This window comes from Notolabrus celidotus, chromosome 19 (genome assembly GCF_009762535.1).
Source record: "Notolabrus celidotus isolate fNotCel1 chromosome 19, fNotCel1.pri, whole genome shotgun sequence".
Classification (NCBI taxonomy): domain Eukaryota; kingdom Metazoa; phylum Chordata; class Actinopteri; order Labriformes; family Labridae; genus Notolabrus; species Notolabrus celidotus.
Genome location: NC_048290.1, coordinates 10,675,318 through 10,701,447, shown reverse-complemented (window position 1 = coordinate 10,701,447; position 26,130 = coordinate 10,675,318). Strand labels below are relative to the sequence as shown.

General features: G+C 42.4%; 1 protein-coding gene across 2 annotated transcripts; it reads left to right on the top strand.

Moving 5' to 3' along the window:
- The first annotated feature begins 397 nt into the window (after positions 1-397).
- On the top strand, positions 398-22,685 carry LOC117831310 (inactive tyrosine-protein kinase PRAG1-like). 2 transcript variants are annotated; one of them, XM_034709943.1, is made up of 6 exons: positions 398-688; positions 6,107-6,452; positions 6,557-8,328; positions 14,947-15,092; positions 17,164-17,930; positions 20,079-22,685. In XM_034709943.1, the coding sequence occupies exons 2-6, from the start codon at positions 6,183-6,185 to the stop codon at positions 21,240-21,242; spliced, it is 4,119 nt and encodes a 1,372-aa protein (XP_034565834.1). In that variant the 5' UTR covers positions 398-688; positions 6,107-6,182; the 3' UTR covers positions 21,243-22,685. The 2 variants fall into 2 exon arrangements, with proteins under 2 accessions (XP_034565834.1, XP_034565835.1); XM_034709944.1 differs by lacking the exon at positions 398-688 and adding an exon at positions 1,231-1,261.
- Positions 22,686-26,130: the final 3,445 nt, after the last annotated feature.

Sequence of the window (26,130 nt, the reverse complement as noted above, 5' to 3'; positions counted from 1 at the left end):
AAAAGAGCGTAACATGTCACCTTTAAAATTAGGCTGTCAAATCACCAACTAATTAAGTTCTCTACAATATAAGCTACATTCACTGACTCAGACAATAAGAATAGAAGGTATTTAAATAACCATATAGGGTTAGAAGAGTACAGCTGTATTTATTAAATACTGAAAAAGGTACCAAATCTTACTCGGTATCACACATTTAGGTATTGGCACCTGTATCGTAAAGGGGAAAAAGACAAGGAGGGAAATCTCTTATGACAGCTAGTAGGACAAAAGCCTTAATGAAAATGTGTGACTCTGGCTACTGTCCAGACTGCATGCCTGGTTAGGAGCTCCTCCCACCTCCCTGTGCTTTCCCCACGCCGCCGCCGCTGCTGCCTGCTTCTGCTGCTGCAGAGGACTCCTCCTGCTCCGCCTCAGAACTCCACCTCTGCACAGAGCAACAGCAGCAGCAGCAGCAACACAAGCAGCATGCCCGGCTGGAGCCGAAACAAGCCTGCAGCAGGAGCAGCACACAGTCTTCTCCCGGTGTATTAACCTGTCGTGTATTGGATACGTGAAGAAAAACGGATATCTGCTGGTCTGAGATTTAGAGGAGCAGCTACTCAACAGCTGTGTGGTTGATTTTTTTTGTGTATTTTATTTTTTTGGAAGAGCTTTTGTGTTGCCAGGGAAGAGAAAGTCCGAGCAGGTAAGCATGCAGTAGGTACTAGATAACCTTGGCTATTCTATCATGGTTATAGTATTGCAGCAGTGGCGTTCTCTCTGCCCCCTGCACATTATTACACACATTTTTCTTAGTTTTTTTGATGCAGCTTATGTTCAGCTAAGTTACTATAGTTTTTTCCTCAAAAAAAGCTATGTGGTTTTAATAGAGATAATACAAAAAAAACCCAAAACCCATTGTTGCCAGTCCCCTCAGTGTGCGTGGAGATTCACATATTTCCCTGCTACACCAGCCTAACCAGAAGCAAAGAAGTGTTGAACCGAATTACTGTTTTCTAACCCCACAACAGATGCTTTAAACCGAAACACGTGGGGTGTATAGTGTGTGTTGAAGATGTGTTTAAATAGGTGCTTATGAGGCATTCAAATGACTCGTTTTAAGATGCATAAATGTCAAAAAGTGTACAAGTTTTGGCGGAAATCCCTTCGAGACTAGTCCTCCCGGGTATCCAAAACCTAGGTTGTACCCCCCCTGAATGAATGAGCTAAGAGTGAGGCAGCCGTGACAAATGCTGCTCCTAAAGAATTTGGTTCCAAAGTAGGTGACTAAACACTGTTTGACCTGGTTATTAGAGCGTGTATTGACTATTGGTTCGGTTATTATTTTCTTATGAATGACTGGCTTCAATGTTATGTTGTGAGCATTGTATTCATTTCGGTGAATGAGCATTTATTTTGGCATAGCACTACAACTCAGGGGAAATAAGTCGGTATACTAATGTAAAGAAGTATGCTTCAGTAAACCAGTGAACATTTAAAACGACCTTTACTTCATTAAAGCTTCCTACCGTGCGTGCGCGTACCGTACAGTCTAGTGCGCGTACGTGCGTCAGTGTGTTTACAGGGTCAAACGTGATTGCTGTTGTTGCTGCTGCAGAAGAAGAAGAGTGCAGTTTTACCAGCTGTTGAGAGTTGATAAGCCCCTTTAACCTTTTACCTTAATTACTCCTCCTGGTCACTATATCTGTGGGCTATTTAAACTGCTGCCATCCTGTCTGACATTGTTGCCTGACTGCATTCTTTAATGTATTACAGCAAGTTAGATCCAAGGTAATATTTAGCTGGGATTGTTCAAGGGAAACAGACTAAGAGTTTTTTGGGGCTTTACACTTAAATATATATGTTTAGAGACAGGGTTCCCACACATCCTGGAAAATCTGGAAAACCTGGAAGAAAAAGTAAAAAGTCCTGGAAAATCATGGATTGTCCTGAAAAATTATTCCAACATAACTGTGTGCGACCTGACATGGTTAAAAAAAAACATCCCCATTCAACATTTGTGGCCATTTTTGTCATTCAGTTCTATTTAGGTCAATCAATGCACTGATCCTCAGATTATTATTATTATTTTATTATTTTATTTCAGTAAAGCAGCTTCCAGATTCCTTTGCAGGCTCTTTTGTTTCTTATTTAGCTAATTATATATTTTTTGAGAAAAGAGAAAGCTGAGATGTTGCCCATCATTGTTACTTGGTTGCACTAATAAAGTGAAGTGCTGTACATCTGTGGTTGCATTATTCTATAATCAATTTGCCATGATTTTTAAGCATGTAAGAGATGATTTCATGGATAGCCATAGACTGCACGTCTTTCAATGTAGACTTCCACTGAGAGGAACATATTACACTATTTAGGAACTAAATTTGAACGGTCATACCAGCTTGATCATCATTGAAAATGTCCTGGAAATGTCCTGGAAAATGATCTCTGGAAGAGTGGGAACCCTGAGAGACCTAGACTTCAATATTTCATTTTCTCATTAGAATCCAATGTGTCTTTTGAGACATCTAGTGGCCAGGCGTTTGTGTGATGTGCAGTGTATGCACAGAGGTCAGGGGGACATGTGGTTTTTGACTCCTGGGCAGTGGTGGACAGTACCAAGATTAATGACTTAAGTCAAAGTATAGATCCTTCTGGTCAAACATTACTCCAATACAAGTGAAAGTAGGTCAGTCAGATTATGACTTGAGTTAAAGTCCTGAAGTACTTGCTTTTAAAAATACTGAAGTATTCAAAGTTACTTTTAAAAATATCTCTAAATCTATTTTCACAAAGCATCAGTACAGTCAAGAATGCATGGGTGTGCATTCTGCTACGTTCTGTTTATCTAGAAAACATTATTTCATGTCTAAAAAGTATACCATGAAATATAAACCAAATTACTACAAGCACAGATAAGTTTCAAATGTTCATCTGGACTAAAACCAGTGTGTTAGCTACAGACCTCCACATTCTTTCTCAGGTTAGATGGTGATGTTTTGTAGGCTGTGATGAAGTTTGTGTGGTAAACAGATCAGAGATTTACAACAATAACAATCATTCTTTATTTCAAAACCTCAAATGTGGACTTCAAATATGGCTGTAGTGTTCAGGTAGAGAATCATCATCCTTCTCGTTCAGAATAATCATTACCACGACTAAATGAATGGACTGATCTGAATAACGTTTGAGCAGATCTATGCTCAACCGAGGTACGGCTACACCTTTAGACAAACCAAACACAAGTACACAAACAGTTTACAGTCTTTGGGATCTGATTTCAGAAAATAAAATTCATGAGCTGACTTCAAAGCAACAGTAGTGAGTGACTAGAGCACTGATAGAGATGTAGGGGAGTCAAAAGTGGTATTTGTATTTCAAATGTAGTGGAGTAAAAGTAATAAGTTCCCCCAAAAATAATACTCAAGTAAAGTACAGATACTCAAAAAATGTACTTTAGTACTGTACTCAAGTAAATTTACTCTGTTACTGTCCACCACTGCTCCTGGGTAATATCTTTTTTAAATTGGCCATGACTGTAAATTCAACACCCAGCCTCAAGTCAGTTTTCCTTGTGCTTTTTTTTGCCCCTACTTCTAACACGCTCATGAGATATTTTGTATAGTCCATGTTTTTTTTTTTAAAGTAGTTTTTGAGCTCTGCCATATGGCTGAACTTCTAGTGTGAGTGTGTGTGTGTTCTTACAAGTGAGAAATATGGACCTTGAGCTTGAGAAGGTGTGGGGAATGTAGACAGCAGGGTCTATCTCTGTTCAAACAAAAAGGGCATGAACATGTAAACGAGATAGAAGAACTGGAAATAAGGTGCAGTTTGATAAATGGGTTTGTTTTCCCTTATAGTCCAAGAAAATGTTTGGATATTTCCCACTTATCTTTTCATTTAGTCGTCTAAGATTCCCTGATGTGAAAGCGTAACAACAAAGTATCTCCTGAACACTCAACACCAGTACTCAGTCTAGCTGTGCATTGTCATCACTCAGCTGAACCAAACCCCCCCGAGACATGTTCTTGACTGCCAGTCAGTCTTTTTTTTTCTATAACAGCAGGCCTGGTAGTCAAATGATCTGTGTGTCTCTGATCAGTCATCGCTTCATATGACTCATGCACAATGCCATAAGATGTTAAGCAAGACTTGGCTTCCTCTGTTGTCGCAGGAACGGTTAAACAAACAGTGAGCTAGCGGGTGCTTTCCTGCCTAAACTGAGTCAGACAGAACAAAGAAAAATGTAAACATGCATTATCTTTACCGACAGGAAATCTCTTCATGCTTAAAGGATTAGTAGATCGCAAGGGTGTTATACTTGAGCCATGAATTACCAGAAGGTTCAACATGTCTTTTGCACTCTTTATCCTCAGCTCTGGATGTTTTTTATCAATGAATAAATGTAGGTTGTCAGACAAATCAAGAACCACAGGGGCTTGAAGAGTGTCTAATGTAACAGTAACACTTAGTCTACACTTAAGCATACCCAGACCCCTTTTGATTGTCCTAAGGGAGTGATTATTTACCCTCTTTATCCTTACTTTTTTCTCTTATTGTAGATAATGAGTGTAGATGGTGGGTTAATGTTGCTCTGAGTCATCGCAGCACCTTGTTGAAAGCCAATTAAAGCTGTGTAAAGACCATAAAGCGGGACACCCAGATGCAAGGAAACGAGTGATCCCTCTGAAATGGTGTTGATCTTCTCACTGTCAGTCCAGTTAAACAGGACACACAAGGGAAGAGGAAGGAGGTGTGTGTGTGTGGGTCAGTTTGTTTGCGAGAGAAGGACACATGTGGAGTGGGAGGTTTATGTGTGTGGTAGGGGGGGAAGGGAGGTTGTTGTGGGTGTGAGATTGACCCTTGTGAGACTTGCGCCTGTAGACATTCCTGGCATTCCGACCTCCAGGATGCTTGAGGCTCCTCCGTCTTCTTCTAGCATGTCGGGGGCTGCGGAGGACCCTGGAGGGCTTTTATGTCACAAGGCTCACACCGGCAAGGCCTTTGGTTGAACAGAAACCACATACCCTCTAATTTAGGAGGCCATGGGAACAAGTAGCACAGCAGACTGCAGGTCTTCTTAAGTTACATCCATAGATGACACTTAAATCTTAACTGGGGTCTCCTGTGAGCTTAGAGACACTTGCCAGCCTTGACACTCTCGATACTATCCAAAAAACTTCAAGGAGATCAGCTTTTTTACTTTATCGGATTATTTTCGTAGTCTTAAAATCATACATCCCAAAAAACTGGGCCAAATATCAAGGGATGCAACTGTAAAACTTTTTCTCTCCTGATTTCAAACCAACAACTCTTAGCTACTACAACTGGAAACGGTACCTTCACTCACTTTCCTTATTTCCAAATCTTTTAATCTCAATGTGTTGAAATACTCTAAAAAGTTTTTAGGACCAATTGCATTAGATTTAGACTTCCTGCACAGGCATGTAGACGTTAACCTGCAAGGAGGACCAAAGGCTCATGGTGCTAGCTCAATCTTGGGTGTTTTATTGCCTTTGGACTGGATGGTTAGTCAGACTTTAAATTTCTATTTAAACAAATTGGAGATAAGCTCACTTTGGAACCACCCTAATGATAAGGGGGGCTTACAAGGTAGCTGCCAAGACCCAAGTCCAGGTATTAGAACCTGTACTGGAATATTTGCAATTCAAATAGGTGTTTTCACTGTACCAATAGCCAAAAACCTACCACAACTGAATACTATGTATAGTATGAGACATTTGCTATGAAACTGTATATAAATCAAATAGCTTTTGTGACGTAAATGAAACCAAAGTGCTTAGTAAGTGGAGTGGTGCATTTCTAGGTAAATGGGCCATCTTTCAAACTTTTTACTGCCCTGAAAACTAAAAAAAGTGATGTTGCTAAGTGCGTGGGAGGAAATAAAGTGCCTAAGGGACTGTTTGGAAAAGCCACAGTTCTTATGTCATGTGAACAGTTTATCTTGGTGACAAAGACAATCAAGGTTATTACTGTGATTCAGCCTGTGCCCACAAAGTATGGACTTCATTCTTGTAACAATGTACCCTTCTCTTCTTCCTCCCTTCTCTGCATGCTGCCTTCTGATCATCCTCCTGTGATGTTACAACCTTGCTTGGGCCAGCCATGACAGTCCATCCTGTGTCTGCCAGATCAGTCAACCTCCTCTTCTGACCGAACCCTGATTTAGCAATCCAAAGATGTCAGCCTGCAGTGACTTTGCAGAACACGTGTGGAAACCCGGCTCTTGTAAGAACTGCTTCCACCCGCTCAGTGCGCACCACAAAGCTGTCGGCGGCTTGGGTGGCAGTGCGCCAGCCGCTTGTTTGAAGAGCAGCCTAGGAGGTGCTGAAGAAGCTGGAGTGACAGCGCCTTCACCCTACAGCAAGCCAACTATCGCTGTCAAGCCAACTATGATGAGCCTTGACACCAACGAGTCTATGACTGATGTCAACATGAATGTTGAACAGGTGATTCTCTTAAATGTGCACTTCTTTTTCCAAACCTTGGATTTCATTCCTGGCATTAGAGGTGATTCTGATCTTTAATTTGTGTTGTTTTTCATGTCTTTCAGGAGAATACAAAGAGCCCAGTTGAGCGATTGGACCTGAAAAAGCTCTTGGACCTGTCGTCTCTTTACATCGACAGTAATGGCTGCAACAAGGCCCACAGAGATGCAGTTCTTAAGAGCCCTGAAACAAAAAAGGACTACAACAACTGCTTTTCTCTGGCTTCCTTATCCCCCAACATCCTGCCTAAAGACTCCATGATCATCAGTAATATCTTTGTCACCCAGGAGGAGGGTAAAAGTTCTCAGAATGTAAAGAAGAATGCCAATGGAGACAATTGTAGGCTACAGAATACAACAACGACAAGAACCAAGAGCACTTACAATGGGATGGTTGTTTCTGCCAAGACAAATCACCAGGAGTCCAATGAGGCATCAATAGAGGTAACTTTTCCTCTGAATATTGTCTCTTCCAATCCTGCCACACTTCATATAAATGGTATCAGCAGTGGGAGTTTTGCTTCTGTTACAACTAAGACATCCAGCACTTCCCCCACCACAGCCCTAAGTGTGGACACCACTAGCCACAATCATCCACCGCCACCAACCCTCCACTCTCCTCCCGTCCTGTCTGAACAGACAAGCCTATCAGACTCAACCTGCTCTTATCGCAGTAGTACAGATTCACTTCCTGGGCAAGAGGGATTAGGAGGTAATCAAGTCCGGACTGGTGGCCCTAAAAGTCCATCAGTCACTGGTAGCTTTGAGTCAGCTCCAAGTTCTCCTGAGGGTAAGCCAAACTCGGAACCCATTTATGCAGAAAGCACCAAGAAAAAGCGCAGGCCGCAAGGAAATGGGGTGCAATTGAATGGGGTACAATCCAATCCAGAATCTCCCACCCAAGCTAAGAACTCATCCAAGTGCTCTGAGCTTTCAGTAGAAACTCAACGAGCCACCATCACTGTGATGGCCACCCATACAGAGGAGAACAACAGGACTTTTTACCTGAGCAGTCCAGATTCAGCCATTGGCACCCAATGTCATTTCAGCCCAACAGCACGTAAAGACCCCAGCAGCCCTGCCTTCAGATGGCCAAGTCCAAGCCACAGTGCCCCGTCCTTGACCACAGAGGCCATCCATACCCCAAATATACATCCTAAGCCTCAGTCCAGCCCACCTATTCCCCCAAAGAGGACAAGTCGTTCCCCCAAACTGGGCACCTCCAGCCTTTCACCATCCATGTCTTCTCTGGTCCCTCTTCCTGAACTTCCGAGACTTGGAACCTCCAGTCTCTCTTCGTCCATCTCTTCCCCAATTCCCCTCCCCGAACTCCCCATGCTTTTCCTCGTCTCTGCTCGAGAGGGTCACTTCAAAGTCCATACTGAGAACCCCAGCACAGCGGCGTCCGAACGCTGGCACAAGCCCCTCCACCACAATTCTGGCTGGAACTGTCGCATCGAGGAAGAAGAGGAGGAGGAGGAGAAAGAGCGGAAAGAAGGGGACAAGAAGAAGCTGGCTGCCAACCGGGGGCAGACAACCACTCGGGTGACGGGCCTGGTCAATGGTGCCGCTGTCTGGAAGGACGCCAAGGACTGTAAGGCCCACAGCAGCCCCCCTCCGTTGACAGAGCCAGGCACGGCCCCCCCGGCTGCCTTCAACAATGGTGCCTGTCAGGGGGATACTGAGGGCACCGGTGCAGAGGAGGAGGGCAAGCATAACGGGAGCATGCCGGCAAGGCAACCGGTGCATGGCGGCTCATCAGAGCTGCTGGCAGCAGGAAAGGGAGCTGCCAACAATGAACCCAATCCACCACCTCCCCCTCCTAAGAAACTGCACAGGTAAGACGATCAAAGAACCTTTTGTTTGGCTTTCACAGGTTAAATGATTAACCCTCTCAACTGTATGGAACACATGTACTGTATCTGAATGGGATTATATTTGGTGTATGTGGAACATCATTGATAAAACTTTTTCACTCATCATGTTGTTGAGGAAGTGTCTGATGTAAGGCCAAATTTTGCTGAGGTGTGAGGGCATAACTTTGCTTTACCAGTTTGACCAGTGTACGAATGTCATCAAGGAATTCAGTTTACTACAGTAACTGGAAAGTTGTGACCGCCAGCACAGATTAAAGCAAAAGCACAGATAATACACAAGCTATCTTGAGGAAAAGTTGGTCCTAAATATTGTATAAGGCAGCTGAAAAAAAAAATCTAATAGTGCTTTAATTAAACATCAAAGTACACCAGACACGTGAAGTTAGATGACTACTATGCTTTTATTAAACTACTCATTGTTGTACATATTGCGTGCATGTGCTCCAGCCTCCTTGTTGCAGCTTGCATTATATATGCAACTGTAATTCAGACATGGCACTGGGGCTTCATTGTATTCCATAATTTAGCAGTTACATAACATACTTGGTTTAACGGTAGAATTGTGTTTTGATCCCTGATGGGGACACTATATTTAGCGTTCAGGTACCTTATGGAGTATAGGCTGTAGTTAAATGCTTGTGCATTTCAGCACACGCATGCATCTTATTGCAGCCATCTGCATGAACCTTACTGTGCCTTCTCCTTTCATAGCATCATTATTCTTCCTTGAATCAGCCTCCATTCTTACGCCGTGTGATCATTCAAACTGTTCCGGCATAGTCGTCAATGCACGCCTTGTTCTATTCACGCTAGTAATGTGACTTTTTCAATTCTAATTAACACACTAAATGGGTCTGTTAAATAGCCCCCTGCTGTGTCACATTGCTGTAAATTTGTTTTGGCTGCAGGACAAAAGATGGAACTGTAAAGAGAAACAAAAAAAAGCCCTTGTTCCATTGATATTGTCACGCAGGGACAAAACTGTCATTACAAGGCATTCAGATGCATCTTTATTAGCACCATTTTGCTTAGATAATGCTGAATCATCTGTCCTGCTTATTTGTAAGACAAACCAAATTCAACTACTTAAAGGAATACATATTCATACATTTTTCCTTATTTATTCACATCATGCAATATTGTGACCCACACAGGGCTACCTAGTCATTCTATGTCTGTAAAATTCACTCACATGCTTTAACCTGAGTCTGCATGAGGCTAAGAATACACGCTGCTGTCTGAGTCAGCTACAGAAAGCTGCTATGCTGCAGTTATTAAAACATCCAATGATGTCCTCTAAATAAACTCTGCTTTGTCTGAGATCGCGTGATGAAGTGTAACACAGTCGAGTCTTCCTCCAGACAAACAGATGTTTCACCATCTTAAGCAGCTGGAGTCAGCAAAAGTGAGTGGGAGTGTTTAACTGTGAAAAACACAGTTTGCTGATCAAATTTCAAGGGCCCTTATGTCTGTGGTAATTCTAGTAAGGACCCATCTCTCCTGTTATGACATTGCAGACATTCTGCGCTGATAAAAATACACCTTGTTGAGACACATGTGGGAACACGCCTCGAGCCAGCCAGCGACAGTTGTGGCTTTCTGGTGTTCCAAGTTTATCTTTTGGTTCAATGTTTTATCAACGAGTGTCCTCGGTCAACAGGCAGGAGCTTGAAACTCACTGACAAGTGCCTGAGGAAATAAGAATCTAAAATATATCTGCAAAGTATTCTAAATATACTCCAGAGAGAAAAAGGAATCTTGAGCGTGGATTGAATGGAAAACATTCACAATACAAACATTCACATGCACATGGACTCCATGAAGCAGCGTTTTCATGTGCTGAATCATTTAAAAGCCACAGATGGTTTAAAAAATCGGCCTCTCTGTGCCGTTGACAACAGTGGAAAAGTGGAAAATGAATTTCCTGCTTTTCCTTCCTCCTCACAGGTCGAACTCCATGCATGTGGTTGGTCAGACTTAGAGGTGTGTGCCTGTGCATGTGCGTACACTATGCATGAGTTTGAGAGTAGGTACTCTTTAACGTGGGAAGGCGTGTCAACTGGTCAGTGAAGGTTGCCAGAGGGGAGGGGCTCTGGTGAACAGATTGTTGCCCCTGGCAACTCCTAAAGTGTCCCAGTCTGGCAGTCAGTTGCCACCAATAGAAGTAGAATTTATAGATCAGCCATGTGGATTGGAGTCCACTGAGTTTAAGATGGGTGTGAATTGCCTTTTGCTTGCTATACTACCGTTCCAAGACGTGCTGCCCCTCCCGTCCTGTAGCCATTCTGATCTCCTCTGTGCTGCAGAACAGATAGCATCTTGTTGCTGCCTGACAGACCTAGACCTGCTCTAAAATACAACTCATAGGTCAACGAGTGAATGCTATATATGAGATATGGGTGCTTTAATTTTGTGCATCTAATGGGTGCCCTTGCTTTCCTGCGGAGACACACTTTAAATACACATATGACTCGTGTGGAGCCAGGGTTCTGTTACTACACATGGAGGGGCTTTAGAGAGCTATCGGTCTGATCCAGGGGGCATTCTGAGCCAGTCAGCCTGACAAGGACCCCTCCAGTATGAGGTAGGCACCTGATGGAGTCTTTTCTTATGTGTGCTTCTTTTTTAAGAGACTTGATGAAACATCTCTCACTTGTCTTGTGAAGGAAGTGGCAATGCTCTATGTAGAACAGGATGATGGTGACAGAGTTTGAGTTCCAGGAAGATCATCATAAACCACAGTGTCTTCACTGCTACACACAGGTCTCTGCTTGCCTTTTAAAACTCTATGTGGTTGAAATTAAGATGCGCACTCTGCAGAGCGACAGATGGTATTTGGGAAACTTTTTGCCCTTTCTTCTTCTAATTCTTCTCTACCTTAATTATCTCATTCTTTTATTTTAAGCTCATCCTGCTTCTGAGATTAAATTAGTTATAAGATTAATAGGATTAGAAGTGAAATTGATTAAGAACATTGTGTGTAACCACCATATGTGATGTGGTACAAATAAATGAAAGTGGATTGTAATGAATAAGGGGGAGCGATAGCTGACGGAGGAGAAGACAGCAAGATGATGGTGCAGTTTGAGAGAGATAACAAGGAGGTGTCAAACATTAATGGAGCTTTGTTTCAAAGACATGGTTTATAAGGCCATATAGCTATGGTTACTATCCTTCAATCTTTGGACAGAAACAATGAATGCCATTCTTCTCTGTGTTGTATTGTGATGTACAGAGGTTGCATTTAAAAAAAAACATGCAGGATAAACAGCACCTGCAATGCCATAAAATCAACCTTTGAGAGTTACTTTATCACTCAGATAACATAAAGACACATTTGACAGAGAAGGCCTTAAAGTGAGCCAGAAAGTGGAACCAGGAGTGTGAACCTGATCCACCACAACAACAACACTGCAGTTTATTTTGAGTCTCATTTTACGCTGTCACACTGCTATCTGTAGCTACTTAGCTGTAACCTCAGTCTGATCCCTTTTAAAAACTCTACCATCCCTGCGCACACCGCTTTATTAATACCACACACATGTCGGAGGAGCATTCATGTCAACAGATCCGCTGTGTGTTTCCCACTGTAGCGTGACTGTTTACATTCTGGATCTGGGTTGCTGTCGTTGCCGGGGTTGATTGCGGAACACTAGTTTACTGGGTCGAGCGTGATATCTCACGTAGACTTTGTATTAGCGAAGGAACAGATTTAATCTTCTTTGAGGTCATTAGCAATTAAGACATTTATTAATAGATGTTTAGGCTAACTCTCAGCATAGAAAGGAGGGTGAATAAATCCTGATAAAAAGGGTTATTTGTGCTAAAATAACAAACTGAATATTTTGGGGGATTCAGACAAAGGCAGTCATTTAAAGAAATTGAATCTTGGAAAATATGTTGGGCATTTTAAGACATTTAAAGCTCCTATAAGGAACGTTTGGTTTTAGCGATTTTGACACCCTCTGTGGAGAAACTGGTACCTACAATCTCTTCACTAATTTAGTCCTGTACTTGTTTAATAAGTTATCATCTTATTACATTTTTTGCTGCTGTAAAATGTTCCAGTCATTGAGCATTTTCGCTATGGAAAATGTAAACAAAGACTGTTTTTGCAGCGTTCATGACTCCATCCGACACCTGTCCACAGCAGCAGTCTCAGGCATTAAAATAACAAAATAGATACAGTATATCTTGGCAATTATGTCTAATTTGCTTTCATAGCTCACATAGAAGTAATAGCATTAATTTCAGCCTATTTCAAAACTAGCAAAAAACCTCTCTCAGGAGCTTTACAGGCAAAAGTGCTTCAGTTTGTTGTGATAATAATCAGCTGATGAATTAACAAGGATGCAGTCCTAGGTGCTCAGGGGATTCTTTCTTGCTGTCCTAATCAAAATCAAGGCCTCTTCTTTTTTTTAGTCGCCCTTGCTCCAAGGCTCCTCCATCCATGCTCGTCCCCCCCGCAGGACACAAGCAATGACATTCTTTCACCAAGGAAGGCAAATCTCATGTTTTGGATACAAATCTGAGATATCTAGAGTGAGACGTGCAAAAGCACACACACATGCACATACACTCATAATCCCCGCAGCAGCCATTACACTTTCTCCTGTGCCTCAGCATTTCCACCGCCTTTCATCACTGCTCTTTGGTCTGTAAAATGATCCTTTAGCTAAGTGCCCAAAGAGAATACCTAACCCTTTGTCTCCCCCCCGTGTGCTCCTCTCCTTTTCTCCTCCTCATCTGTTTGTTGTGCTGATTTATGGCGGAATAGAAGTCAGGGGCCGGCAGATGAATGGATAGAGGAGTCATTTTGTGATGGAAGGGAGGAAAGAGAGATGAAGGGGATGGGGTTGGACCCTGTTTCCCCGAGCCATTAGCGTCTATAATGAGACAAGTGAAAGGCTGTCACTCAAGCTAATTGGTCACCTTGATTAGGGAGTCTGCTCACGCTGTTTTCACCCGTGTTATGAGCGGCCATGAAGGCCAACTGATCAAGATGGAACGCAAAGCTGCTTCTAGTGAGCCACAATGAAGAGCCTGACATCTTTTTTTCATGAATCTTACTGCTGAACCCAAAAGCAATTATACATACCTTTTTAAAAGTCTAAATTCTCTGGAGTCTTGTTGCTAGTTGGTCAAAACAGTTGTTTTATGTATGCATATGTAGTCTATGATAAAGATGGGACAGGAATTGAAGGCAAGGAGAAAGATAGAAAATGACATGACATGCTGCTACAGCTTGACTTGGCCTGGCATGACTAGAACAGGAAGTGGTGGCCAAAAATGAACCACATTTCTTTAAATTTACTGGAAGTGAACAGGTCAAAAGTTTGCTGAAATACTAACATTATGATGGAGATTTGATGTCATTATGGTGGTGTAGGCTCTGCCTGCTTTTGCTCTCCATAGGGACTGTTTTTCCTGCATATGCCAATATGAAATTTGACAATACTACTCGCATTCCAAAAGTACTACAAACAGAAACCAGACCCCATGCGCAGATTCAACATTTGTATGTAGAAACCATAGACTGTATAAATAATGGACGTAGTATCCGTGACGTCACCCATCTGTTCATGAGCGCTGTTTTGAAGCCAATCGTCGGTGGCAGCCATATTGGAAATGTGGAACTCAACCAGGCATAGTGTGACGTAAAGAGGCGGGGTTTGAACCTCCTAGCCAACAGCTATGCGTTCATGTCAGGGAGTCAAGTCAGTCATGTCCTTATTTGGGCAAAAACTCAGAATCTTAATATCTTCTGAACTGTTGAGTTAGAATAAAATTCACCCCCCGTACAGTGTGTGCCGATAGAGAAAGTAGCTACGAAGAGCCAAGCCGTTTTTTGAACCAGGCTGTAAACATGTTTATTAATGCTGCAAAGATCGTCTTTTTTGAATTGGTGTCTATGTGGTTTCTGCAGCCAGCCTCAAGCGGATTCTTGATGAATTGCAGTTTATAACACTTCCGCATGGGCTTCATATTTTGAGACCAGAGGTCGCCGCTTGGTATAAACTGTACGAAGAGATAAAAGTACCAATCAAAAAGGACTCAAGTGACTTCACAGCACAAATAAATGTTGAAGTACTCCTTGTGAACTGTTTACAAACTTTTGGATGTAGAATGTGAGTCCCAAATAAAAAAACTGTTTTGGAAAATGTTTAAGTCTCATAGGATTAGAAATGGGATTATTTATGGCAGTCACCCTCTTTCATAGCATAGCATGCTTGTTGCAGCTTTAAACCAACACTGAATCAAGAAGTGCTCCACTTAAACATGGAAGTGAAACTACCTCTGACAGTAATCGCTCCTCATTTAATTACACATGTGCTCTTTTCACATGAACTATTTGGTAACACATATTGTTGATGAGAGGACGTCAAGAGGAAGTGAAGAGGTTCCACATCCATAAACAGATGGTAAAAGAAAAAAGAGTTTAACTTCCACGTGCTCGGTTGATGTTTTTTTTAAACTTCAGACACATACTCACTGGTAGACAACGCAATAAAGCTACAAAATTATGGCTTGAGTGCGTGGTTTTTGTCTCATACTCACTTTCATCCATCTCTGTTACAGAGTGTGTGGCATGATGAGTGGCAGCAACATGGAGCTGGACCGGTGCAGCCAACAAGGATCAGTCGAGAGTCCTACTTCATCTCTGCGGGGGCTGGGTAGTGCCAGTTTACCCACTGCCTCCACTGACAACCTGATTACAGACACTGGTACGTACTGCAAAGGGATTTATATGATTATCTGAAAGGGGTGGAGGCATTTTTACCCCAAGTGAAACGTGTACAATCCAATGATCATATGAGGCAGACACAGGATTAGATAAAGCAAATGATCATAAATACATTTAGAAAGCTTGTTTTTCTATAGATTTTACAGATGTGTGAATGGCTTTATAGTAGTTGAGATGTGTGATAAGTGAGCTGTCTTGCTCTTGTATCTGCTTTATTGATTTATACTATGCAGATTCAAACTATGAAGATATGATAAATTGCACTGCAGTTGTGAAAAGAGGAAAGGAAGCACTGCAGGGGTTTAAAACAGAAGTCTGTTAACTTATCCCTTCCGCTTTTTTCAATTTTGTTTTGAGCTGGTGTTCACTTTATGACTGAACTCATGATTTCTGCAATCGTCAAAGCTCGAGACATGTTTTGGAATGACTGGCATGTGTCCTCAGTTTGGAAATTATTGTCATCCTCCGCCTATCGGCTTCAAACCTCTGTGGCCCTCAGACGCTTGTAATCGCTGCAACTTCCTGGCCAATGTTGTTTGAAGAGATAATTATGGACTCTGATAACGAGGGAAAGAGGGCTTGGCTACATCCTACAGAGTACTTTTTTCTTTACAGTCTTCCCCTTCTGTGAAAGCAGTTATTGAAGACTGCAGCGCACAATTATCTCAGTATCTGTCTCCTCTGGTGTGATGTCAAGTTTCAGCTCGAAGTCTTTAATTGACAAATGGATAATAATTGGATGGAAGATGTTTTGAGTGTCAGCTTGAGTCCTGGATTGTGGAAATGTTCAGCTCGTGTGAGGATAAGAGGTATGTGTTTGGCGACATAGTGGTAGACAGTGACAGAAGGGCCGTGGTTAATAAATCAGATTCACAGCTGTTACACGGTTCTGTATAAGCCATGAAGCACTTTGAGGTTGCAGGAAATAAACTTAAATAGAAAAAAAGAAAGCAAAGAGATACTGTGTGATGTCTGTAAAAAGAAAAGATCAAATGGCTTTTTTTACACATATTTTAACTTGTTAAACACTGCTATATTAAAAAACGAAGGAGGTAGAAGGATTTTAATTTTGGCAGAACTAAAACTCTCCTTCTCTTGTTTCCATGCCTTTTATTTAATGCCACACTAAGCTGTGATGTGATGTCCTAACCAATCCCAAAAAAGTTGGGATTGGTTATTCCTGCTTATTACATGGCTATCAAATAAACAAGTTGATAATGACATGAAAACAGCTATATAAATAAAGTCCCTTTGATTCTATGGTAGATGCTGCCTCAATGGCAACATATTTTTCAGCCTACTTACAGCACAAAATAACCTGAAACTGAACATTTCAGTTCACCTTCAAGTTAAAGCATGTTCTTAAGCCTACTGATTTAGAATGCGAACGAAAGCAAACATTTAAGCCACAGTGTCAACAGGCAGAGGTGAAATGTGCCAGACTCTTTCCTGCTAATTGATTTGACATGATGATATGTTTTAACCAATCAGAACTGAGAATTCAACACAGCTGGGTTGTAAATATGTGTTTATTTCAGAGATCTAAGTTAAAGCTGCTGTTGGTAGTCACGGAGTAAACATCTTTTCAGAGAGAGGGACTTTGAATGTCAACACTATCCCTCCCAACTAGATTTCCTCTTAGCCCCCAAAAACAGATCGGTGTGCGCAATCATGATAGAGCTGGACTCATAACCAATCGGAGGACGTAGCAAGGGCCGCTCCTTAACCAACCAGCGCAGAGGATTGGAGATTAGCTATGATTTGTCGTCGGGAACAAGGGGAATAATAACATTGCTTGATACAGAGGCATTGGAAAACGCAAAGATTTCTCAATAGTCTCAAATTACTTCACTTACTGATGAGTACAGATAGGTATTATGACCTTTTCTCCAAATCCAGCAGATGAGAAGTAACTTTTTTTACACCATTCCTACCATCAGCAGCTTTAATGTATCTTGCTTTTCATTGAGTATACATTATTCAGTGCTGGTTGTAGCAATCAACTTTTGGGCCCAAACGTTATGCTGATGACTTTCTTTTCTATCTTCTAGGATCCAGAGATGCTTCACGGATGTCATGCTCCTCTCCATTCAACAGGAGTCCAGCTGCTTCAGCTCCTGCATCTCCTCACCCGCCCTTCTCCAACAGCCTCAGCAACCAGCCACCTCCGCTCCCAGAGAAGAAAATGGTCAATCGCACAGTGTCGGCTCCTGATAGCTCGAACGGAAAACCCTTTGTCCGAGCCTACCCACGCCTACCATTCACTGGTTCAGAGAGCAATGTGTGTCGACCTACTGATGTTACCCCCCGATCCAGTTTACCGTCCAGCCCTGTTGATCCGCGACCCATATTCTCTTCCAATGAGTCTCTGGAGCGGTGTCACGCCTTGACAGGACGATCCTCCAGGTCCCGTACCCTGGACGAGCCTCTGAAGACTCACGGGCGCCTTGGTGTCCACTGTCGAAGCAGCATCACCTGCTCCTCTTCTCCTCAACTCAGCGTCCCCTTCTTAGCTTCAGAACCGGGTCTTGCACCAAATTTGGGCTCAAGCCTGCAGCTCCAAACCCTCCTCAGTAACATAGACAGCAGGGAGGGAGTGTACTCCAAACTGGGAGGCCTGTATGCCGAGTCTCTGCGGCGCTTGGCTCTTAAATGTGAGGATCACTTCACTCGCTCCCAGAGGAACCCACTGAGATTTGAAGAGAGTAACTGGTCTCTGTTCAGGCTCACCTCTAACAAGCCGAGCTGCAGTGCTGGAGATGCTGTCTACTACTCTGCTGCCTGTGCTTCAGATCCTAGCAACTCCTACGCTGTGAAGGTAACTCCAGAACACTGGCTGTTATTTTTTATGACTGTTTATATGACTATGTGTTTAGGGAGCAGTTTTGGTAAGCAGTCACCTCAGTGACAAACACCTCTGCACCTCTGTAAGCAGACTGAACGATAGTATTGAGGCTACTATGAATGAGACTGAAAAAAGAAGTTAGGCTTCAAACATGCATCATATACAGTGAGTCTAAAGAAAGGGAAATCAAAGGCACTTTGCCACATCTAGATAAAATCAATACAGAAGCTTTTTTTTTTCTTTAAGAAACAATCAGTCATTTAGTATAATGACTGTATTGCTGAAGAGGAACTGAAGTAGGTCCACATTTTTTGCATCATCATCATCGTCCTCCAATATGTCACACAGTTGAAAGGTTTCTTATTTTTTAGGGGTTCAGTTCATATTTGCTGATTTTAGAACCTTGTTATTTTAATGTAAAGCTGTGATTTTGTGTAGAAGACAGTTCTAATAGGATCAGTGAGCAGTGTAGATTCAGGGTTTGGATGCTGGTTGCCATAAAGAGGAGTGTTTATTGTACAAAATGCTCTACTTTTTCTGCTCTCAATCAATCTGTATTTATATAGCGCCAAATCATACAAACATAGCAGGCCTAATCCATATTCTATGTTAAATTATTAACAACATCAAGACAGGATAAGATCCAGTCCCCTCTTACAGCCATGACTCAGTCTTATCTCATCTTAATCCACCATGAGTAGAGCACGTTGCAGCATTTAGCAAGTAACAGTGGCAAGGAAAAACTTCCTTTAACAGGCAGAAACCTCAAGCAGGACCAGACTCATGTTAGACAGCCGTCTGCCTCGACTGAGTAGTAGTAGTAGTAGTTTTATTCCGTCATCATACATAATACCATCATTTTCACAGTACAGGCATTTTGAACAAAGTCAACAGTCATGTATTAAGTGGTGACTGAACAACCATAGGCAGAAGTGCCTTGCCTACATTTGTACTCATGCAGCTCACTTGTAAATATCTCCTCTATTGTTAAAGGAATAGGCCACACAGTGGGTGTTGTAAATTGATCTTTTAAGCAGGGATCTGATCGTTTAAGGATAGAATTAAGAGACTTAAAAAAAAGGGCGGCGGTCTTGCTTGTTCATAAGCTTCAGATGGGATGGCCCGGCTGCAGTACAAACCTTCGGGGAATGTCGTGTAAACAACCAGGAAGAAGGGTGTGGATTCAGTCTCGTTGACCTTTGTCCAAAAGTCATGTGCTGTACAAAGCAGCGTCTGTTTGTACAGTGAGTGTTGTGCCACGGCGTGTGTGCCCACACTCTTGTGTAATATCCAAAGGCTCAATTAATCTTCAGATTCCAGGCAGGATTTACAGTCAGACAAACCCCTGCTGCAAGGCCACACACACATACACACATAACCCAATACATACCAGTGGAGTAAGAAAATACCAGTCCACATGAATTATTTGGATGGTGTGTTCATTCTTAGACAGACTACAGCTTATTGGCTGTCATTAATACATACCAAGATTTTGTGTCTACCGGTCGTATCGCATTGTATCATAGTGTAATTACCAGATAATTTCTAGTACACACAGGTCTTACACACTCCATGTAGTATGACATCAGCACAAACATTTATGGATTTATATAAAGGCATAGTTCTATTTTGCTGCCATCTGAAACTTTAGTCTGATGAAAGTAGATTTTAGCCAAAATAATCACATAAAGAGATTATATTGTAAATCTGAGTCCTGGAACACAATGAGAACATACCCACATTATTTATGTTTGCTACAGAAGTCTGATGGAAGCTTTATTTCAGATGTGTGTGAATTTAAATAGAGCCAGAGTAGTTTATGCTAACAAAAGTTGAGTCTAGTCTTGGCATCAACTCGCCTACCGGATGCTCAAAGAAAAGAATTGTGCAGCTTTTCAGATGAGGTCAGAGTTTTAAACATCAAAGACGTTGATTTCATTTGAACAAGACTGAATTGGCGTTGGCTTGTGAGCCTTGCTAACAAAAATCCCTTTCTTGTGTTTCTTGGCTCCTTCTCCTTCCCGTCTCTGTGTTTCAAATCCCCTCCCCTCACCCCTGTTTGTCTCATTCTTTCCTTTCACTTCCCCCTCCTCCTCCTCCTGCCTGTCCCTACCTTTCCAGATCTGTAAGAGTCCATCCATAGATGCCAAACAGGGTCATCTCTACAGTCTGTCAGTGCAGCAGAGCATGCCGCCCCACTTCAACCTGCAGCAGGACTGTGGACACTTCCTTGCCTGTGTCCCCCAGAGCATGCTGCCTTCCGAAGAAGTCTCCGCTCCCGCCACAGCTGCTCCGTCGCTGCCTCAGCCCTCAAAGCCTGCGTCCGGACAGCAGGCCGACCGAGAGCGGGTGGTGGTGATCACCCCGGAGATCCCTCAGCAGACCACAGCTGACTTTGTCAAGGAGTGGCAGGCGTTCCATAAAACTCAGCCAGAGGTGTACGAGCGCCGGGTGTGTTTCCTCCTACTGCAGCTCTGCCACGGGCTGGAGCACCTGAAGGAGCACGGTGTCACACACCGAGATCTATGTCTTGAGAACCTTTTGCTGGTGCCCCACCAGCGAAAGCAGTCACAGTTTACCCACCAGAATTCCACTGACAGTAACACCAGTAATGGTTCCAGTGGGGGAGATAATCAGCGTCACCTTCCCAGGCTGCTCATTAGCAACTTCGCTAAAGCTAAGCGACGCTCCTCTGAGGATGCTGCTTCAACAACGGTGGATCCTCGCATCAAACGCGACCATGCAAGACTGGCGCCTGAGATTGTCTCGGCAGCCCAGTACCGCAAATTCGACGAGTTCCAAACCGGCATCTTGATCTACGAGCTCCTCCATCAACCCAACCCGTTCGAGGTGCGTCCAGCTCTGAGGGAACAAGACTACCGTTGCGAGGACTTGCCTCCGATCCCCTCCGTCTCCCTTTACTCAGCCGGCCTCCAGAGGCTCGCTCAGCTGCTGCTCCAACCTGACCCCATCAAGCGCATCCACATCCAAGAGGCTAAGCGCATACTGCAGAGCCTGCTGTGGGGCCCCAGGAAGGACCTGATGGAGCAGCAGTGGGAGAGACACGGACACGGGGGAGGAGGCTTCGGCGGCGGATCGCGACACGAGGGGCTTCTGAACTGGCTGGATGTGAAACGGGCGCTGCTGATGATGAAATTCGCCGAGCGTTCGCTGGAGCCAGAGAGGAACGCTGAACTGGAGGACTGGTTGTGCTGTCAGTACTTCTCCACCGCTCACCCTCTGTCTCTCTGCCACACAGCCGAACTGCTGTACTCCATAAAGTGATGGCCGACTTTGTGGCATGAGAAAGAACAGTGAAAATCAATGTCGAAACACTATGGATGGGTTCATACTGTGAACATTACCCACCTGTTTGTGCTTCTGCTACATGCATGAGAGCCCAGCATCAAGCTAGCCGTCCACTATCAGTATCCTGCTACGGACTGTCAACTTAACTAATTAGTGACCAGTGAGAATCAGCTGTTTTTAGGTGTTATAAGGACAAAATCACTAAACCACTCGCTTACTGACTTCTGATGCTGCAGTTAAAGAAACAAAACATGGACAGCATTCATAACTCGTTAACACACTTACCAAAGTTTCATGTTTGACACTGCATTGTGTGTATTTATTATTAGCAGTTAAAACCCTATTAGAGAAGGCTAATCATTCATAACGTCTCTTCGAATCAGCCAGATTTGCAAGGTATGCTGTGTGGTATCTACATAAATGTGCAGCTAACTCTTCTTTTTTCTGATATCTTAATAGAAATACAAGGTCCCTGGCAGGCGTACACTGTTGCATCTTTTCCTATCATGTTTGTTAATGTGTACATGGTGCTGTTTGTTGTGTCAACTACACAATTCAGCTTTTTTGTCTCAAACAAATCCATGAAGATTATTCCTAAATGGGTGAGAACCATGCAGGCTTCCTTTCGGTCTGCAATCCTTGTTAGACAGCATTGCATAATGAAGATTAGTATAGATTAATCACAAGTCACACCGTCTGACACTCCTCAATAGAAATGGGATTTACTGAACAATTGGAACATTGCACCTACTGAAAAGATGCCCCGTTTTGTCCTCCTGCTCACTCTGCGTACATGTTTTGACATTTGTCACAGTGCCTTTAGTTCTTTGTACGAACATGTGTATCAGTGACTCCTAAGCCAAATGTAAATATTACCGATCATTCGTCCTTTGTGAAACTGGCCTTTCACAGAATGTTCCAGAAACAGTTTTGTACAGTGATTTGTAGATGAGAGTAGAAGAAGAAAAAAAAATGAGCCCAAGCAGGTCTTAAGAAGCCATGAATACGAGCAGCAGTTAAAAATATTTATGATATAATTTGTTATTCTGTAGTAGTCACTGGAGTTCCTCTGTTTATTTTTCATACGTGGCTGATAAAGTTGTGTGTTTTTTTGGCGTAACAGCAGCTGGGCCTGTTTTTATTCGTTGCCTCCCGTGTCCCATGTAGGCTGCAGAGAGATCTTCATGTTCTGGGTGTTTTACCTACGACAAATAGTTTCTTGATAAAGTCCATTGTAGCAAGAATTTACTGGCCTGCATGCAGGTTTCTGTCCATGACTGACTGATGTATCTGTCTCAATAGTGAAGAGAAAAAAAACATGGTCAAACTCACAACTAATACATTGTTGATTTGAATTATTTTGTGTGCCTCACCTTATTTGCATCTATCAATAAACTGTGCATATATTTTCTCACAGTATAATCTGGTGTTTTCATCTTTGTTTTTGGGTTAGTTAGACATAAAAAATGGCCTAGTGTTTGCATCTATTATAAAGGCAGAATAAAGACAAAACCCTGATACATACATTATAGTAGCATAACTTCTCTAAAACATTATTACCTGGCTGTGTTAAATACTTCGTTCTGATTGGTCAAAACTCCATAACAACAGTGATTACCGTAAATTTCAGTGTATAAGATGCTCTTTCAATACCTTTTTGTTCATCTTAAAGTGAGCTGCCTCCTAAACACAGCTGTGACCAACATACCTGTAAAATTCTAAGGGATGGATTTAATTGCATTAGGGTATATAACCCTGAAGATGGAGCTCCAGAAAGCAAGCAACCGCTTTGCTGCCAAAGCATGCTGAATGCATAGCGAGGAAGACAAATGTAGCAGCGCCACTTTATAACAGACACAGTTTCTCCTTCATTAGGTTGTAATAGTACATTTTCAGTGTCATATTTAGTAGATAAATCTATTAGAGTGCTGGTTTGATTGAAAAGACTCTTCAATTTTGGACCAGCGAAGCAGACTAAAAACAAGTCTGAATTAGTCAAGGACAGAATGTCCATCCGTACCTCACAACTACAAACATTACCCATACTTAAGGAGGTGGACAAACTTGGACACAGACATCAGGGACTAATACCAAACCTAGGTGGGTTATCTCTACTAACCACATCCACTTCAACTTCTAATATAATATACAATAATCCCCAAAATAGATTATATAAGTATATCAGAAGTTCATTCTTTTGCATCATGTTCTAATATAAAATAATCAAAAAATCTTGTATATAAATTTTAACTTCAAAGGCAGACTCAACATTGTCAATAATTAAATCTGCTAAACTAAAAAAGCTGCTTGTACAAAGTCATCAGTTTAAGTGATTGCAAAGAAGCTACCAGCAGCCAGTTGAAATACAACACAAATAGAGGATTTCAATACAAGTGATGCCTCTGACAAGCCAAATAGCCAATCATGGTTGAGGATTTCAGGCTGGCTGTTGGGGCGGCTAGTCAGACAATCTCATCAGCTATATCAAACACATCATATCAAGTCATTGAGCATGGCACATTTCTTCTCTACCTGTCAACACCATGTGAAAATCATCAGATTCGGTCTCAGGGTGGTGTTGAGTCTGATAATAAAAACAGTTACTGAGCACAGATGTGAGGGACACCTGAGGAGCCACTGGACCACAACTACTGCTGACATGTGAATTAAACAAATAATCAGGCTAATGTTTTAACTTGACTGTGAATTGAAAGGTTCAGGTTAATGTTAATTCATACGGCAAGGACGCTGAAGTGTTACAGACCATGAAACTGGAGGTAAAAATGTTTCTTAGCTGCATAAATGATTCATTTTTAAATCAATAAAATCATCTTTAAAACTGTATATTGTGTCAACTTGTTGCTACCAACTCCTCAGATGATAGCAAGGTAATAAGCATGGTAATGGATAGTGAACAGGTGGTTACGCAAATTAGAATCCTGACAGGGTGAGCAAGACCTGACAGATGAAGCAGATTCTGTTTCCTGTAACCACCTACTCACTATATATTATTCCTTCCATAGTATTTAAACATATATTTTGATGTAAGATTTTGATTTCCTAATAAATGTATTTTTTATGTATTTTGATAATTTTAAAACTAACAGAACAAAAGAGAGACACCAAAGTAATGACCAAAGCAGAGAAACTTAAAGCAAAGCTTCTGCTGTTGTTTTTGTTTCAGACAGAGCGCTGCTTGGATCAACACAACAGGTTGAACATGTAGTGGAATCTCAATTTGAGTTTGGAGCCTCAGGGCAAAACAGACCCCAGACTTTCCCCCTCCTTTAACTCCCCCTCTACACCCCCCATACAGCTTTTCTGCTTCACGTCGCCCCTTCAAAACCACTGGCTGCCTGCTTGTCATAGGTGGAACTATGTTGCTATGGTGTTCTGACCAATGGAGTGGCATTTCCAGGAACGCAGCCGGTCTCTGTCTCCCTCTCTCTTTCACACACACACACACACACATTCACATACACACACAGAGATTTACCGAGCAAAGCAGCCTGTTGAGCAGGAATCCAAATAACCCCCTGGTAACAACAGCAAGGCTCCCTTCTTTGTTTGTCCAGTGAACACCGGCCGGTCAGGAGGCTGCATACTTGATTCGAGCAAATATGCATCCCAGCACAGCGACTTCAGCGATGGAGCTGGGGAGAGAAAAAAGACAACAAGTGGAAACCTCCTGCAGCTAAAGCATGAAAATGAGTAAAAGTACCTGCTGTGAGAGACATTATTTAACAGGGAACGTAGCAACATTGGTATGCTCTCTTTTGTCCAGGAAGGAATGGCTGAACGTCAAAATTGAGAAATGATGTAAAGACATTTTAGAACACAAATATACTGTTATCGTGTGTACATATTTTTACCAACCACACCTTTAACTTTTGAAAAGTTTGTCATACAAAGTTCTGCAACACTTGAAACACTTTTTTTGGGGGGGGATTTCATAGAAAAAACAAGTAAGTTATTTAACAAATAAATGTTTCTTACATTCAAATTAAAGGTACAGCAGATGTCTTTAAGTCTATTCAGCATCTACTTGAAAACTCAATGTTAACTCCCCGTGAAATCACAGGCATGAAAGCATGACAGTATGCTTAAATGACCGATGATGCTGCACAACCTGGCACCCTCTACATATTTCACCCACGCTTATGTATTCACCCCATTAACAGGTTAAATATTTCATGCTCTGTGTCGGCTGGCTGGCTGAGCTGGCGCAAAATGGAGAGCCATCGAGGAATTTTCTGGAAATAAAAATGATTTTACAGTAGCATGGTCAGCTGCTGATTTGACACTAGCCTGGAGGACCCAAATGCAGACTTGTGCCATGTGCAAAGATGCCTCCTGATTAGGGCCTTTCGTTTTGGCCTCATAACCTGAGAGGCAGGCTGTTTTCGAAACTGCCTGCTACATACTACCTACGAATGTAGAATGTACTACATACTGTGTTTGAAGGTAGTATGTAGTATGACTGTTCTGTTGGATCTGTTCTGCAGTATGCTGGGCCAGGCGTTGCTGGATTTCTGGTTTCAGAAAGCAAACAACAATACCAAGTTGATAGCTAAACTGTTTCTTTACTATCCTCTTCTGCTTAAAAAGTTAAGAAGTGGTTTATATGGAATTTAATAATTTTCACAGCACCTAAAAATTGAGTGTCCCCTGTCAAAAAGGAGAAAAAAGAAAGAGCAGAACATTAGCACTGTGCTTTGTGGGACACAGTACACGAGAGAGACTGGTCCGATGCATACTGAGAAATTTTCCCAAATCAGTACGACATCCGGGTAGTTTTGGCATACTGCAGATTTTGCTCTTGTTCACATACTGCATACTACACACTGACCTTTGGCCAGATCAG